The sequence below is a fragment of the Colobus angolensis genome, unplaced genomic scaffold, assembly GCF_000951035.1.
Source record: "Colobus angolensis palliatus isolate OR3802 unplaced genomic scaffold, Cang.pa_1.0 Scaffold52, whole genome shotgun sequence".
NCBI lineage: Eukaryota > Metazoa > Chordata > Mammalia > Primates > Cercopithecidae > Colobus > Colobus angolensis.
Window position 1 is genome coordinate 3135178 of NW_012118710.1, and position 16834 is coordinate 3152011.

The 16834-nt window shown below is 33.7% G+C and overlaps 1 protein-coding gene across 1 annotated transcript in view; it reads right to left on the minus strand.

Moving 5' to 3' along the window:
* The window catches only part of LOC105525145 (disintegrin and metalloproteinase domain-containing protein 18-like), a 39028-nt gene extending 23953 nt beyond the window's left edge, over positions 1 to 15075 (minus strand). Inside the window, exons 1-2 of the mRNA XM_011960673.1 lie at positions 14814 to 15075; positions 7581 to 7661 (exon numbers count right to left, since the gene is read on the minus strand). Of these exons, the coding sequence (XP_011816063.1) occupies positions 7581 to 7625 (45 nt within the window). The 5' untranslated portion in view covers positions 7626 to 7661; positions 14814 to 15075. The remainder of the gene's footprint in view (positions 1 to 7580; positions 7662 to 14813) is intronic.
* Positions 15076 to 16834: the final 1759 nt, after the last annotated feature.

Sequence of the window (16834 nt, forward strand, 5' to 3'; positions counted from 1 at the left end):
TTGGATATCCTCAGCTTATTGGGAAAGATCAGAAATTTCAAGATTTTTCTAATCATCATTGCTGCCTACTGGGGTAATAAGGTCCCATTATCACATTCTGCTCTGCTTTGTCCCTCCTTGAAGATCCTCGGATGGGCTTCTCATTGAAACAATATTTACTCTATATCCAACCTCATTACCTGCAGTCCATCAGACTCAATATCTTGTGGCACACTTGTATTCAATTAGCAGTATAAATGTGGTCCAGTTATTAGATGAAAAACTGTGATTTATAAGCATTGCATTATTTTTTATATCAAGATCATAAAACATCTCATATTAGCACAAAAAATTCTACACACAGTATATTTAAGAAAACAAATTCATATATATTATAATATTAACACAGCACATTTCACTTGTGTATTAAAAAATAACAGATCAAAACTAAGGAGGGTTTATCCTAGAAATTAAAAGATAATTCAGCTTTAGGAAATTCACTAATATGATTCATTCAAGTAAATTATTAATGAAAAAAATTATATAATTAAATAATAAAAAATAATTCAATAAAATTGAAGTCTTTCCTCCTAAATTTTTCAGAAAGTTAAGCAAATATTGGAAGCTTCCATTAACCTAGAATGAATATGATGTACATTATTAAACTTTAGAATAATTCAACATGTAATTACTAAGCTGAAACACCATAAAAAACAAGTGAGACTTGTTAGTTCTTTAAGGAATGATAATTTCAAACCACTGATTGCCCCTTTTCAAAGAAGCCCTTGCCAGTTTGGCACATTTAGAAGTATAACTCCAGCTTGACAGTAATGAGGGTAATTTTTAGGATACAAATAAACAACAGAATTATTATCATTTTCTTGAAATGCAGGGGTTGGAAAGTGGAGTTGTGAAGGGCTAGATAATACAGCCATTATCTCCCTAAAAGCATTTTCCATATTCTTAAGCTAAAAGCTAATTCAAAAATTTATCTAAAGCACTGCTGTAATTCTTAGAGTTTCTGGATGCTGAGGAGATAAAGATGCTGCAGTTTTTTAGGTGAAAGATTTAGATACTTACACCACTGAAATATGGTGCAACAGATTTATAAAACTGTGTCTTAGATTTATAAAGCGATGAACTTGTATTTACCTAGCTCAATCATAAATGGATTTAAACTAATCAGATCCACACTACTTCTGCCAAGAGAAAACTATAAAGCCTCTCTTGCAAAACTTACCATCGTTGTTAAACATTCCATTGCAAATTATGTAAGGAGGTTTGTAAGGAAATAGAAAGGTATCAAGAAGAAAACCAGGCAATTGAAACGACTATGAGAGGTACAGAAAATTACCCTAATGTAGTCAACAAAGAACGCTTCTGTGACTCCTGATGTGTTGAGGTATTTTCTCACACACCAAGCAATTCACCAAAAGGTTCTCCAGTGGACACTAGCTGGGTGTCAATACAATAAAAGAGAGTACTTAAATTAACAATACCAGGCAAAAAGTGGAGTTATCACTACAAATTACATAGACTTTACAAGGATATAAAAAGAATATGCCAAATAATTACAACTTAGACATGAGATAAATTGATTAATAAATTCTAAAAATAGCGAAGACAAAATTTCCCCACATAATTGAAATCTATTAAAACTAAAGAAATTTAAAAATGGAAAAATAATATGATTAAGTCGGGAACACAATACAAGGCTGTAAAAGCAAATTAGAAACAGCAGAATAATAACAGAACTAGAAAATAGCTTTAAAACTCCCAGATTGAAGAGGAAAGAATGAAAGCTTGAGAGATTCAGAATAAAATCTAACATGTATTTTACTCTTTCTATTTCTTGTATTCTTTTCTATGTTTCTGTGTTTATTTCTGTTAAAAATTTTTTAAATGTATTTGGAACACAGTACAAAACCATAAATTTGATGTAAATTTAATCCCAAAAGGATTAATAGAGAATATAGAAAAAGCAAAATTAAGTAATGACTTCAAATTTTATTTCCAAAACTTGAGAAAAATAATTCTTAGTAGAATTCAGTAGCTCTGTAATTTCCGAGTATGATGAAAACTACACTTTAGCAAATCATATGCAAACACATGAACACTAATGTCAAAAAGAAAACATTAAAAGCAGGTGTTCCTCAAGAAGCAAAGGTAAAATGCATATGAATTCTCAGAAGAGATCATGTAAGTCAATATAAAACAGATTATATTTTTTAAACTGCTGAAAGAAAATTCTGACCTAAAGATAAAACATTCAATACAACACTTATCAGAAAAAATGTTAATTTTAGCCACCATACTTTTTTCACGCTGAAGAAAATTTTTAACAGAAATAAACACAGAAACATAGAAAAGAATACAAGAAATAGAAAGAGTAAAATATATGATTAAGCAAGAATACATAAATGTCGACTATAGAGAACAATAATTATTGTGTTTTGATGTTTAAAAGATATAGAAGACAAAATGAATGATGTGAAAAAATTCACTACCTTTTAAAACAACCAATTGTTCAAGAAAGAAATCACAGGGAAAATTAGAAAATATTTTGAGAAATGTAAATAAAAACACAACATACAAAAATTTATGTTATACAGCAAAATTTTAGCCAAAACAATTAGGCAAGAAAAAGAAATAAAAGGCAATCAAATTGGAAAGACAGAATAACATAAAATATATTTGCAGATAATATATTCTTGTGTGTAGAAAACCCTAAAGATCCCACATAAACATCTTAGGCTAATAAATTTTAAAAGTTGCAGGATACAAAATCAACACGCATACAAAAAATAGCTGCATTTTAATACACTAGCTAGCAATGCATAACCCAAAAAGGAAATTGAGAAAACAATACCATTTGCAATATTATTAGAAAGAACAGAATACTACTTAAGAACAAACTTAAAACCAAGGAGAGACAAGACATATACAATCAAAATTACAAACCATTGCTGAAGTTAAAGAAGACATAAATTTAAAAACACCTCCTGTTCATGATTTGAAAGACTTAATATTGTCAAGATGATAATACTACCCAAGCCAATCTACAGATTCATAACAATCTTGATCCAAATTCCAATGATGCTTTTTGCGCAAATTGAAAAATGCATCACAAAGTTCATATGAAATCCCAATGCACTTCAGGTAGCCTTAAAAGTTTTTAAAAAGGAAGAACAAAGTGGAATAACTTATACTTCCTGAGGACAAAACCTCCTGCAAAGCCACAATAATGAAAACAATGTGGTTTGGCATGAAGACAGACATATAGACAAATGGAGAATAGAGAACCCAGAAATTAGCCCTAACATTTACGGTCAAATTATTTCTGTCAAGGCTTCCATGACCATTCAATGGGTAAATGACAATTGTTTCAACAAATGCTGGGAAAAGTGTATATCCATGTGTAAAAATATAGTTAGACTCTGATCTCGACCATATATCAACATTAACTCAAAATAGATAGAAGATCTAACTGAAAGAAGAGTTAAAAAGTTAAAGCTCTTAGAGATAAACATAAGGGAAAAGCTTTGTGGCATTAGATTTGATGATTTCTTTAGCATTAAACAAAAAACCAGGCAACAGAAGAAAAAATAACTAAACATCATCAAAATTAAAAACTTTTGTACACAAAAGCATACTATCAAGACAGTGAAAAGATAATACATAGAATGGAAAAATAGCAAATCACATATATGATAAGGAATTAATATCCAAAATATATAAATAATTCTAAAACTCAATAAAAAGGAAGCACAATTTTAAAATTGGCAAAGGACTTGAATAGAAAATTCTCTAAAGGTATATGGATTGCCAATAAGGGAAATAAAGCTCAATTTTGCTAATCATTAGGGAAATGGAAATCAAAACTACAGTGATATTCCATTTTGCAACTCTTAAGATGGTTACTATTAAAAAATATAAATAAATATTGGGCAGGATGTAGAGAAATTGGAACCCCTGTGCTTGCATTGTTGGTGAGACTGGCAAAAAATATGGTGACTCTGCAAGAAAATTGAAAATAGAATTGCCATATGCTCCAGCAATTCTTCTGGCCATATACCTGAAATAATTGAAATGAAAACAGGGACCTCAACAGATATTTGTATACCAATGTTCATAGCAATATTATTTACAACAGCTAGAAGGTAGAGGCAAATTCAGCATCCACTGACAAATCAATGGATGAACAAAATGTGGTATATGCATACAATGATATATTTTTCAGCTAAAAAAAAATGAAATTTTGCTACATGATACATCATGGATGAACCTTGAAAATATCATGCTGAGTGAAATAAGCTAGACACAAAAGGGCAAATATTGTGTAATACCAATTATATGAGGTATTCAGAGTAATCAATTCATAGAAACCTCAAGTAGAATAATAGTTACCACGGGCTACGAAAAGGGAATAATGGAGGATTTATTTTCAAAAAAACAGGCAAAAGATTAAGATGCTTCATTATAGAAGATATGCATATTCCAAATAAGTGTAATAAAAGATGCTCAACATCATATGTCATTAGAGAGCTGTAAATTAAAACAACATTGAATTACCACTAAATAATTAGAATGCTTAAAATCTCAATTCCTGAAAACACCAAATGCTGGTGAGGATATCAAGCAACAAGAACTCTCATTCATTGTTGGTGAGAATGCAAAATGATACATCTACTTTGAAAGACAATTTAGTAATTTCCTACAAAACTAAACAAACACGCTGCTATTATATGACTCAGTAATTGTGCTCCTTGGTATTTACCCAACTGAAATAAAAACTTATGTCCACACCAAAACCTGTAAATTAGTGTTTATAGCAATTGTTATTCATAATTACCCAAAATGGAAAAACAAAAAACAAAAAAAACCCCACATTGTCCTTTAATAGATGAATGATCAAACACACTGTGGTACCTCTGTAGAGTGGAATATTATTCAATGATAAAAGCAAATAAGCCATAAAGCCATGAAAAGACATGGAGGGATCTTAAATAAATATTACTAAGAGACAGTAAAAAGTTCATGGGTTTCTAGGAGTTTATGGAAAGGGATGAAGGGCTAAATATGTGGATCACAGGGCATTCTTCCGCAGTGAAACTATTCTGTATGATACTGTAATAATGGAAACATATTTTTAAGACCCACATATTTTTAAAGATGCATATTTTATAAGACCCATATATTTTTAGGACCCATAGAAAGTACAAAGAGTTAAACCCAATGTAAACTATAGACTGTAGTTAATAATAATGTATAAATAGTAGCACAGGAATTATAGGGCATCGCTCTAAGACAAGATGCAAAATAATAGGGGAAGCAGGGAGGGAGAGGGACCAGATATATTGTAGTTCACTGTACGTGGTGCTTGTTTTCATGTAAACCAAACATTGCTCTGAAAAATGTCTGTATTTTTTTTAAAGCTACTATAGAAAATATACAACGAAGAAGCACCACCAAAATAGCATAACCTTGATACAAAATCAGAAACATTAAGTACAAGATATAAAACTATCAAATCCATAAAATAGAAACATTTATATCAAATAAAATACTCAAAAATTGAACTAAAAGCAGGTCATGGTTGGTTTTATTCTGGGAATTAAAGTTGGCTTACTATTTTAAAAATCAATAAATACATTTGTACATTAACAGATTAAAGGGGAAAATCATATAGTAAAGTCAATAGATGCAGAAAAAGTCTTTGATAAAATTTAACATTTATTCATAATAGAAAACACTTAAACTAGAAACAAAAGAATTATTTTAACAGAAAATTATAATAAAAATATTCTGCAAATATTACACTAAAGTGTGAAGCCTTGAAATTTTTTCTTTCACAATAAGGACAAGGCAAGAATATCCACCACTTACATTGAATCGTGCATAAAAGCCTGAATTTAATATTCAGTTATTTTCTTAACTTCTTGATATTGATGCTTAGACTACTAGTTTTCAGAGTAATAAATTATAACTGTCCATGGCAACTAATGAAAAGTATATCATTAACAAAAAGAGAATGACACTATTACAACTGGCAACATTTCATGAATAATGGAATTTCAGAACACCTACATGCTAATTCAATTGAACTGGAATGATAAATGATAAAGCTGACTATTGAGAACTGTCATTAGAGAATCTATGCAAATTTGCCTAGATCCAGTAAGATTTCTATTGACTTATAATTATTTTTAAGTAGTTTTTCTTTTTAAACATTTTAACTACAAAATATAACATATGTAGAAATATAAATTAATGTAAATGCAGAAGTTTTGCCTTATGTATTTCCTTTATGAATGTAGTATTTCATAGTAAAAGGTTTTATCAAAAAAATCTAACAACTAGAAGTAAAATGACTGAATGTAAATAAAAATATATGAAGAAAACAATTATGTACCCAATGAAACATGGTAGCAAAAATTGACAATGTATAACTTTGTGTTGAGATCTTATAAAAAATAATAAGGCTGAAGACCTATAATACAACAGAGGAATTAAAAAACTCAAACCAAAAATTATAATTACAGAAAGAAAAAAACAAAACATTAAAATGTGGTTGTTTTCTTTGTTAACAACTGATAGCAAATTACTGACAATGTACTAGCATTTTATATCTTCTGAATCCAACTAATTTAGAAATTATAGAATTAAATATTAATACATTCTGGTGAATTTGAGGTTACTCTTATGTTGACTACGTCACGCATTGATTTTCTTTTAGGAAAATAATTTTTTAAAATCCTCAACTTGTAAATTTTAATAAATGGAAATGCAATATAAAATTAACAAATTTAAATTACCAGATTAAAACAGACAAACAACTCAGAAGAAATAAAGAAAGCTTTTTGCGTCAAGTTGCATTTGCTATTGGAAATCTCTCCATGAGAAAAAAATATTCCCTGATATGTCAATGTGTTTTTTTTTTTTTTTTTTTAGACGGAGTCTCGCTCTGTCGCCCAGGCTGGAGTGCAGTGGCTGGATCTCAGCTCACTGCAAGCTCCGCCTCCCGGGTTTACGCCATTCTCCTGCCTCAGCCTCCCGAGTAGCTGGGACTACAGGCGCCAGCCACCTCGCCCGGCTAGCTTTTTTTTTTGTATTTTTTAGTAGAGACGGGGTTTCACCGTGTTAGCCAGGATGGTCTCGATCTCCTGACCTCGTGATCCGCCCGTCTCGGCCTCCCAAAGTGCTGGGAATTCAGGCTTGAGCCACCGCGCCCGGCAAGTGTTTTTAAGTATACTCTGTAAAATATTGTATACTCATATGCCTTAATTATGAAATGTATGTGGGAGAAAAAGTATATTCACAATATAAGTAAAAACGCATTTATTTGTGTTGAAGAAGAGTAAATGTTTTTATTTAAACATATTACTAATTATTAAGTTGTGACTGCTTGCAGTTCAATACGTATCTTGTACAATTCACTTAATATGTTATATAGTGTTGAAACTAGGTCAAGTAATTTTCTTTATATTAGTCTACTAGACCTGGGCAAGTTTAAATAGCTTAGACTCTCAATCCTCATAAACAGATGTCTATTTGAATTACCCACAACAATAACATGCAATTCAGATACAAAAGTGACTTACCCCTTTCCCGTTGCATTTTGTGGTGGTATTACAGTTATATCCCATTAAACGAACTTTTCTGCAGGTTTTATTTACACAGTACTAAAAGAAAACAAACAAAATTTTTACAATTCACAAATGTCATCTAAAACAAGAAAAAACATAAATGGTTTCATATATATGCATAGGAGATGGTTAAGTTGAAAGACTTTTATTAATAACAATATGACTAATATTAATAAATTATTAAGATAATATTAATCATATTAATATTAGTCAATACAAAAATCTAAACAACAAAGTAATTGCAAGCAAAAAAACTGAGGGTGCTTACCTTGACGTGGTTTATGTAAAGGTTACATATAGTTTTGGTTTTTGATACTTACAGCTGGGATTGGATTGAGACATTCACCATATGAGTTTTCTAAATTATGTTAATATTTTGTTATGAATAATTGATCAGATGTTAATGACTTATCTTCTCAAAAAATGGAACAGAAAATCATTTTGTTTAGGTTTTAAGTATAATTCATATGTTATGAATCTTTGTTATAATATTCCTCAAAATAATATGGCAAGAAAAATATATATTTCTTATAAAACTTTTTTTATTGCAAAATGGGTAATACAGTGGTGAATAATCATCTAGATATGTGGTGTTTTGCCTCATTTATGTTTTTCTATTTTTTTCTGACTTTGTAAACTTCTTTTTTATTTCAAAATGTCACCACAAAATCTGTTTAAGTCATTCACAATATAACAATACCAAACATGAATAAAAATTAGCTTTTTAATTATTTCCTCAAATCTGCATGAAACCAATTTATAGATTATAAGTTGCATATGTCAACCCGGTTTTGTCCCTCATATTCAGCAAATATCAGATGTTCTGGCCAGAGCAATTCAGCAAAAAATAAAACAATATCCAAGACTATTTTTAGCTTCCATGTATGAGTAAGAACATATGATATTTATTTCTCTGTGCTTGGCTTAATTCTGTTAATACAATGATCCCTAGGTTCATCCATGTTCTGCAAATAACATGAATTTATTTGTTTATCACTAAAGAATGATTCTGTTGTGTGTATGTGCCACATTTTCTTTATCCATTCATCCATTAATGAGCAATTAGGTTGATTCCGTAGTTTGGCTATTGTGAATAGTGTGGCAATAAACATGGGAGTGTGACTATCTCTTCAACATACTTGTTTCCTTTTCTTTGAATAAACACCCAGTAGTGGAATTACTGGATCACATGGTAGCTCTATTTTTAGTTTTGGAAGAAATACCATATTGTTTTCCATAGTAACTGTACTAATTTGCATTCTCACAAACAATGTATAAGAGTTACCCTTTCTCTGCATTCTCTGCATTTTTGTATTTTAAAAGTTTCAGGTGATGAGTTTCCTAGTTAGTCAGATATGATCATTATACATTGTATACATACAGTGAATTACATTAATTGATATACACAAATGGTGCGATTTATAAGGTACATTGTACCTTGTAAACTTTTCTTGTTTCATATGAAACAAGAAAAAGCATTCAACAATGATTTAATATATATACATAAGAGATGCATATACATCATCTGGTTCTTGCATTATTTCCTTAGGGTAATAACCTTCAGCTTCATTCATGTTTCTGCAAAGGACATGACATGATTTCATTCTTTTTTAGGGCTGCACAGTATTCCATGGTGTGCATTTTTAAAAATCCAATCTACTATTGATGGGCTTCAAGGTTGATTCCATCCATGTCTTTGCTATTGTGAATAGTCTTGCAATGAACATACAAATGCTTGTGTCTTTTTGATAGAGTGAGCAATTTTCCTTTAAGTATATATCCAGAAGTGGGATGGTTGGGTCAAATGGCTTGTTTAAAGTTCTTTGAGAAATCTCCAAACTGCTTTTCACAGTGGCTGAACTAATTTACATCCCCACCAATCATGTGTAAGTGTTCCCTTTTCTCTTCACCCTCACCAACATTTGGTTGTTGGGGAGAGAATAACAAGGATTTATTTTTTAATGGGCACAGAGTTTCAGTTTGGGATGACAAAAAAATGTTCTGGATGTGAATAGTAGTGACAGTTGCACAATAATACAAATGTAACTAATGAATTGTCCACTTGAAAATGGGTAGAATTGTAAATTTACATTATGCATATTTTATCACAGTAAAAAAAGAAAAAGTTTTATATGCCATATGAAGATTATAAAATTGTCCAAATTAGGCCTCTTACCTGCAGCACCACTCACTGTAGCACCTCCCACCTATGACATTCCCACTATACCTGCTGGAGTGACCCCTGCCCATGGGACCTCCAACAGAGCACCCCTACTGCCCATGGTGACCCCTACTGAAGTGCACACACCTTCCACTTGCCATGCTCCTGTAATCTCCTCCTAAGCACCCCTGCCCATGGCGCCACATGCTGGAGTGCCCCTGCCCTAGTGGCACACCTGCCACACCCACCAGCACACCTACACTCATGACTCTCCATCATCTCCCACAGAGTGGTATTGCCAGCAGTCTGAGAGCACTTTGGCAACTCCAACCCAACTGGAGCTCAACTTCAAAGAACCATCCACTCAGCCCCAAACCTTCTTAAGCTGATAAACAACTTCAGCAAAGTCTCGGAATGCAAAATCAATGTGCAAATATCACCAGCATTCTCATACACCAACAACAGACAAATGAGTCAATAGCCAACAGAGTCAAATCAGGAACGTACTCCCATTCACAATTGCCACACACACACACACACACACACACACAAATACCTAGGAGTACAGCGAACCAGGGAGGTGAAAGATCTCTGCAAGGAGAACTACAAAACACTGCTCAAAGAAATCACAGATGACAAACAATTGGAAACACATTCTATGCTCAAGGACAGGTAGAATCAATACAGCTGAAATGGTCATATTGCCCAGAGCAATTTATAGGTTCAATGTCACTCTCATTAAACCACCACTGAGATTCTTCACAGAACTAGAAAAAACTATTATTTCAAAATTCACATAAACACAAAATGAGTCTGAATAGCCAATGCAATCCTATGCAAAGAGAACAAAGCTGGAAGCATCATGCTGCCTGACTTCAAACTATCCTACAGGGCTACAGTAACCAAAACAGCATGGTACTGATCCAAAAACAGACACAGAGACCAAAGGAACAGAACAGAGAACCCAGAAACAAGACCACACATGTATAACAATCTAATCTTTGACAAACCTGACAAAAACAAGCAATGGGGAAAGGATATTCTATTCAATAAATGATGCTGGGATAAATGGCTAGCCATATACAGAATATTGAAACTGGACCGCTTCCTTACACCACACACAGAAATTAACTTAAGATGGATTAAAGACCCAAATATAAAACCCAAAACCATAAAACCCTGGCAATACCATTTAGGACATATGCACCGGCAACGATTTCATGATGCAGATACCAAAAGCAATTGCAACAAAAGCAAAAATTGACAAATGGGATCTAATTTAACTAAAGAACTTCTGCACAGCAAAAGAAAACAGAGTTAAACAGACCAACCTATAGAATGGCATGAAATATCTGCAAACTATGTATCTGACAAAAGTCTACTATCCAGCATCTGTAAGGAACTTAAACAAAGTTACAAGAAAAAAAAAAAAAGCCATTAAAAAGTGGGCAAAGAACATGAACAGATACCTTTCAAAAGAAAACATGCATGCAGCCAAGAAACATGGAAAAAAAGCTCAACATCATCTATCATTAAGAAAATGCAAATCAAAACCAAAGTGAGACACCATCTCATACCAGTCAGAAGGGCTATTATGAAAAAGTGAAAAAAATAACAGATGCTGTCAAGGTTGTGGAGAAAAAGGTATGCTTACACACTATTAGTGGGAGTGTAAATTAGTTCAATCATTGTGGAAGACAGTGTGGTGATTCCCAGAGCAATTCCATTACTGGGTATACACCTGAAGGAATATACATCAATCTACTATAAAGGCACATGTCTGTTCATTGCAGCACTCTTCACAATAACAAAGACATGGCATCAACTTAAATGCCCATCAAATAGATTGGATAAAGAAAATGTGCTACATATACACTATGGAATATTATGCAAGCATAAAAATAAAAAATAAAATAAAATAAACACACAAAAAAACGAGGTCATGTCTTCTGCAGGGACATGGATGGAGCTGGAGGTCATTCTCCTTAGCAAACTAATGCAGGAATAGAAAACTAAATATTGCATGTTCTCACTCACAAGCGGAAACTGAATAATGAGAACACATGGACACACAAAGGGGAACAACACACAGTGGGGCCTTTGGTAGGGTGGAGGTTGGGAGGAGGGAGAAGTTCAGAAAAAAGAACTAAAGGATACTAGGCTTAATACTTGGGTGATGGAATAATCTCTACAACAACCCTCATGACACAAGTTTAGCTATGTAACAAACCTTCACGTGTACCCCTGAACTTAAAATTAAAAGTTAAAAAAAAGAAATAGAAAAAAACACTCATCACTAATCTCAGAGACATGCAAATCAAAACCACAATGAGATACCATCTCACATCAGTTAAAGTCCAAAAATAGTCCAGTACGGTTGCAGAGAAAAGGCAATACTTATAAACTGCTGGTGGAAATGTGAATTAGTTCAACCATTGTGGAAAGCACTTTGGAGATTTCTCCCTGAACTTGTAACAGAGCTACAATTTGACCCAGCAATACCACTATTGATATACATCCAAAGGAAAACAAGTCCTACCAAAAAGACGCATGCATTCATATGTTTATTACAGCACTATTCACAATAGCGAAGACATGAATTGATGAACATGCCCATTAATGGTGGGCTGGATAAAGAAAATAGGGTACACACACACCATGGGATACTATGCAGCCACACAAAAAGAATGAAATAATGTCCTTTGCTGCAGCATGGATGCAACTGGAGGATATCGTCCTAAGCAAACTAATGCAGGAACAGAAAACTAAATACTGCATGTTCTCACTTATGAGTGGGAGCTAAACATTAAATACACATGGCAGAAAAAAAGTGGACTAGTAGATACTGGGACGCTTGAAAGGGGAGGATAGGGAAAGGGGCTTGGTTTGGGAGGCTACTTATTGGGTACTATGCTCACTACCTTGGTGATGGAATCATTTGTACACCAAGCCTCAGTGACATGTAATTTACCCATGTAACAAACCTGCACATATACTTCCTGGACTTAAAATACGGTACAATAGAATAAAATTGTCTAATTTAGACCAGTGTATGTATAAGGAAGGGAGATTATAAGAAATTAATAATCAAGCGATGAACTCTTAAGTACCATTTCTCACTGGATTATAAGTTTGATTTAAAGTTATACATTGCTGATCAGAATAAGAAGACAACAAATGATGCATTGTAAATAATTTTAGGAAACAGAATAAAGTACCATTCATGGCCATTTAAGTATGCATCTAAATTTATGTGAATATTGCATAGACATATTTTCAGTGCTTTTGAGATTATTTTTTATCGTATTCTAAGTAGCACAAGAACTTTCTATATATAGGTGCAAAAGGCCACATGGGAATGTGAAAAATAGCTTTATATTAAAATGTATACTAATATTATAACTGAACATGTTTCACTTAATATCTGTATTTCTGCAATCCATTCGGGAAGTCTAGTTGGACAAAAGACACTTCAAGTAAAAAAAAATAGGAATCTATTTTTAAAAATCAATGTGGTCAACATCCTGTGATGAAGGCACTCTTAGTTAACTTTCAATAAATTTCCCTTAGATCTATTGGCTCAATATGAATATGCACCAAACAAAGTAATGGAAACACACTTTTAATCACATAATACACTGCAAGTGATGTGTGATAACTGATAGTTCAACAAAGAAATTTCCAATTACACAGAGTTCTGTCTCCTATGCATTTCTTAAAAGCAAATAATAAATAAAAAATATCTAAGAGTCTGAAAATAATTTTTCTTAATTATTGTTGGTTTTTGTATGCCAAAAATTGTAATCATTTAAGAACAAAAGAGACAAACAAGTTATTGTCATTTCAGAAATGAGAAAGGAAACACTTTAACCAAGATATTAACATGCTGTGGTTGGCATGTTTGTGTTCCCCAAAATTCACCTGTTGAAACCTAATCTCCAGTGCAATCATATTGAAAGGTGGAGCCCTTAGAAGGCAATTAGATCATGAGGGTAGAATCCCCATGAATGGGATTAGTGCCTTAATAAAAGAGGTCCAGTGGAGCTTGTTCACCATTTCTGTCATGTGAGGACATGGCAAGGTGCCAACTTTAAAGCAGAGAACTAACCAGGCACTAAATCTGCTAGCACTTTGATCTTGGACTTCCCAGCCTCAAAAACTATTAAGTAGTACATTCCTGTTGTTTGTAAATTACCCAATCTCAGGTATTTTATTATAGCAGCATGAATGCACTAAGATAGAAATTGGTACTGAGAGGTGAAATGTTGCTATAACAAATACCTAAAGATGTGGAAGTTGCTTTGGAACTCACTAATGACTGGAGGTTGAAAAGGTTTGGAAGTGCATGCTAGAAAAAGCCTACATTGCTGTAAGTGGAAAATTAAGGATGATTCTGGTGAGGGCTCAGAAGAGGATAGCTGTAGAGAGAGCCTCAGTCTTTTCACAGGTTACCTAACTGGCTGCGATCAGAGCATTGGTAGGAAAATGGATGGTGAAAGCCATTTTTATGAGGTCTCAATTGAAATGAGGACCAAGGTACTGTAAACTGAGGGAAAGATGATCTTTGTTATAAAGAGGCAAAGAACTTGGCTAAATTGTTTGTGTCCTAGTGTTTTGTAGAATGTGGAATTTCTGAGCCATGAAATGGTTGGAGGGAGCAACATGCTTTTTTTATCGGTTTATAGTAAAGTGTGAGAAGAAATAAATATTAAACAAGGAATTTATAATGAAAAGGTAAGCAGAACTAAAGATTTGGAAAATTCTTATCCCCACCATGTTGTAAAGAATGAAAAAGCACATTTTCAGGAGAAAACACCAAGGATATGACCAAGCCACCTTTCGAAAAAGAGATTAAGAAGGTTTGGAAACTAGGTGATATTCCCCAAATCAATGGAAGAATGACCCTGAAGGCATTTCAGAGATTATCAGTGCTGCCACTCCCATTACAGAATCGGAGTTACAAGGCTTGAGGGACAGATCTTTGTCAAAAGAGGAGCTTCATGCACCCACAGGACTTTGGCACTTACTGCTCGTGATGGCTTAAGTCTCTGTTCCCTGCATTCTAGCAAACTGTTTCTCAAGCATACCAGGTGGGGCTCCCATGGGCCTAGATGGGATGAGGCCCAAGGGAATGTCCTTCTGGAGGGCACACTGTATCAACCTTGGGGGTGTCTTGTTGGTGCCATCTCTACGAGGGCTCAGAGTGAACAAGCTATGGAGGCATGGCTGCCTTCATCTGGACTTCAAAGGATGCCCCAGAGACCCTCAGAGCACAGGCAGAGAACTGTCCTACTAGGGCAATGCCCAGCGGAGCTGAGAGCCAGAGTGAGGCCAGCACAGATAGCCCCCACTAGGGTCACGATTACTCAAGCAATGAGTACAGAACTGCCCCCTTAACCTCAGGTTGGTTGAGTCCCTGGTGTGCAACTCTAGCCTAAGAGAGCCCCAGACATACAACTCCAACCTGTGAGAGGTGTGCATGGGCTGTAACCAGCACATCCATTGAGACTGGGCTACCTAGAGCCTTGGGGGCACAGTTTGTGCCCCAGTGGGCCTGGAAGATATGTCAAAAAATTGTTCTCCAGCTCTAATATTTAATGTTTTTTGCCTCATTGAAATTTGGACTTACTTGGAACCCTTTCTTCCTTCCTATTTCTCCCTTTTGTAATGGGCATGTGTATCCTAGCCTGTTTACTACTGTATTTTGTCAGTAAATAAATTGATTTCACAAGTTCAAAGCTGGAAGGCAAAATGCCTTAGGATGAATCATATCTTGAATTGCACCCATATCTGAGTTAGATGATATTTAGATGAAAATCTGGGCTTTAGACTTTTGAGTTGACATTAGAATGAGTTATGGATTTGGGAGCTCCTGGGACGGAATACATTTTACATATGAGAATAATATGAATTTAGGGAGTCAGGGGTGTAATGTTATGGTTTGAATGTTTGTGTTCCCCCAAATTCATATGTTCAAATCCAATACCCAGTTCAGTACTATTGATAAGTGAGGCTTTTAGGGAGTGTGAGGGTCATTAGGTCATGAGAAAAGAACCTTCATAAATGGGATTGGTGCTCTTTTAGAAGAGCTCCAAGGGAGCTTATTCACTCTTTCTCCCATGTGAGGATGCAGCAAGAAGGTGCCATTTTTGAAGCAGAGAGTGGACTCTCACTAGACACTGAATCTGTTGGTTCCTTGATCTTATATGCTTAGCACTGTTATGTCTCCTAAACAGCCATGATAAAAGTTTTTGCTAATTTCAAGCAATCTTCCAAAATTTACCATGTAAATTCAATGTCTTGTGCCATCTAATCTCTACAAAGCTACTTTAGTATACATAGAATAAAAGGACATTTATTATCTTTACAAACACATATTTTTCTTGAGGATCCAGAATATTGAAGTGTCCAAATATCATCAATGAACTTCCATATATTGTTTTTTAGACAACATGACTCAACATAATTATAATTCCAAACAAGAAAACTCACATAATTACATCCATTAACACAGAAAAAGCATTTGACAAAATTCAGTATTCATTTATGATTTTAAGAAAAAAAACCTCTAAGTAAACAAATAATAGGGACTCCCTCAATGACGAAGAAACAGTGAAGAAACATCTTCAAAAACCTATAGTTAACATCATACTTAATTAAGAAAAACTGAATGTTTTCCCAGAAGAGCAGGAAGAAGGCCAGGGTGTCCCCTCCTACCAGTATTTTTCAGCATAGTAGTTACATTCCTAGTTGGTGAAATAAGGCAAGAAGAGTAAATTTAAAAAAACAAACATTATGAAAGAAAGCATTAAGCATTCCCGTTTTTCATGTGATATAATTGTCCACATACCAAATATTAACAAACATATCCTTAAAAACTTCTAGAGCTAGGACGTGAGTTTACCAAGGTTTCAGGACACAAGTTCAATACATAAAAATCACATTTCTCTAACAATCGTATGTGTGAAAATTAAAACATAATACCATTTAAAATTGTTCCAGTGTAAGCAAAATACTTACATTTAAATGTAAAAAGTACATACAGGAT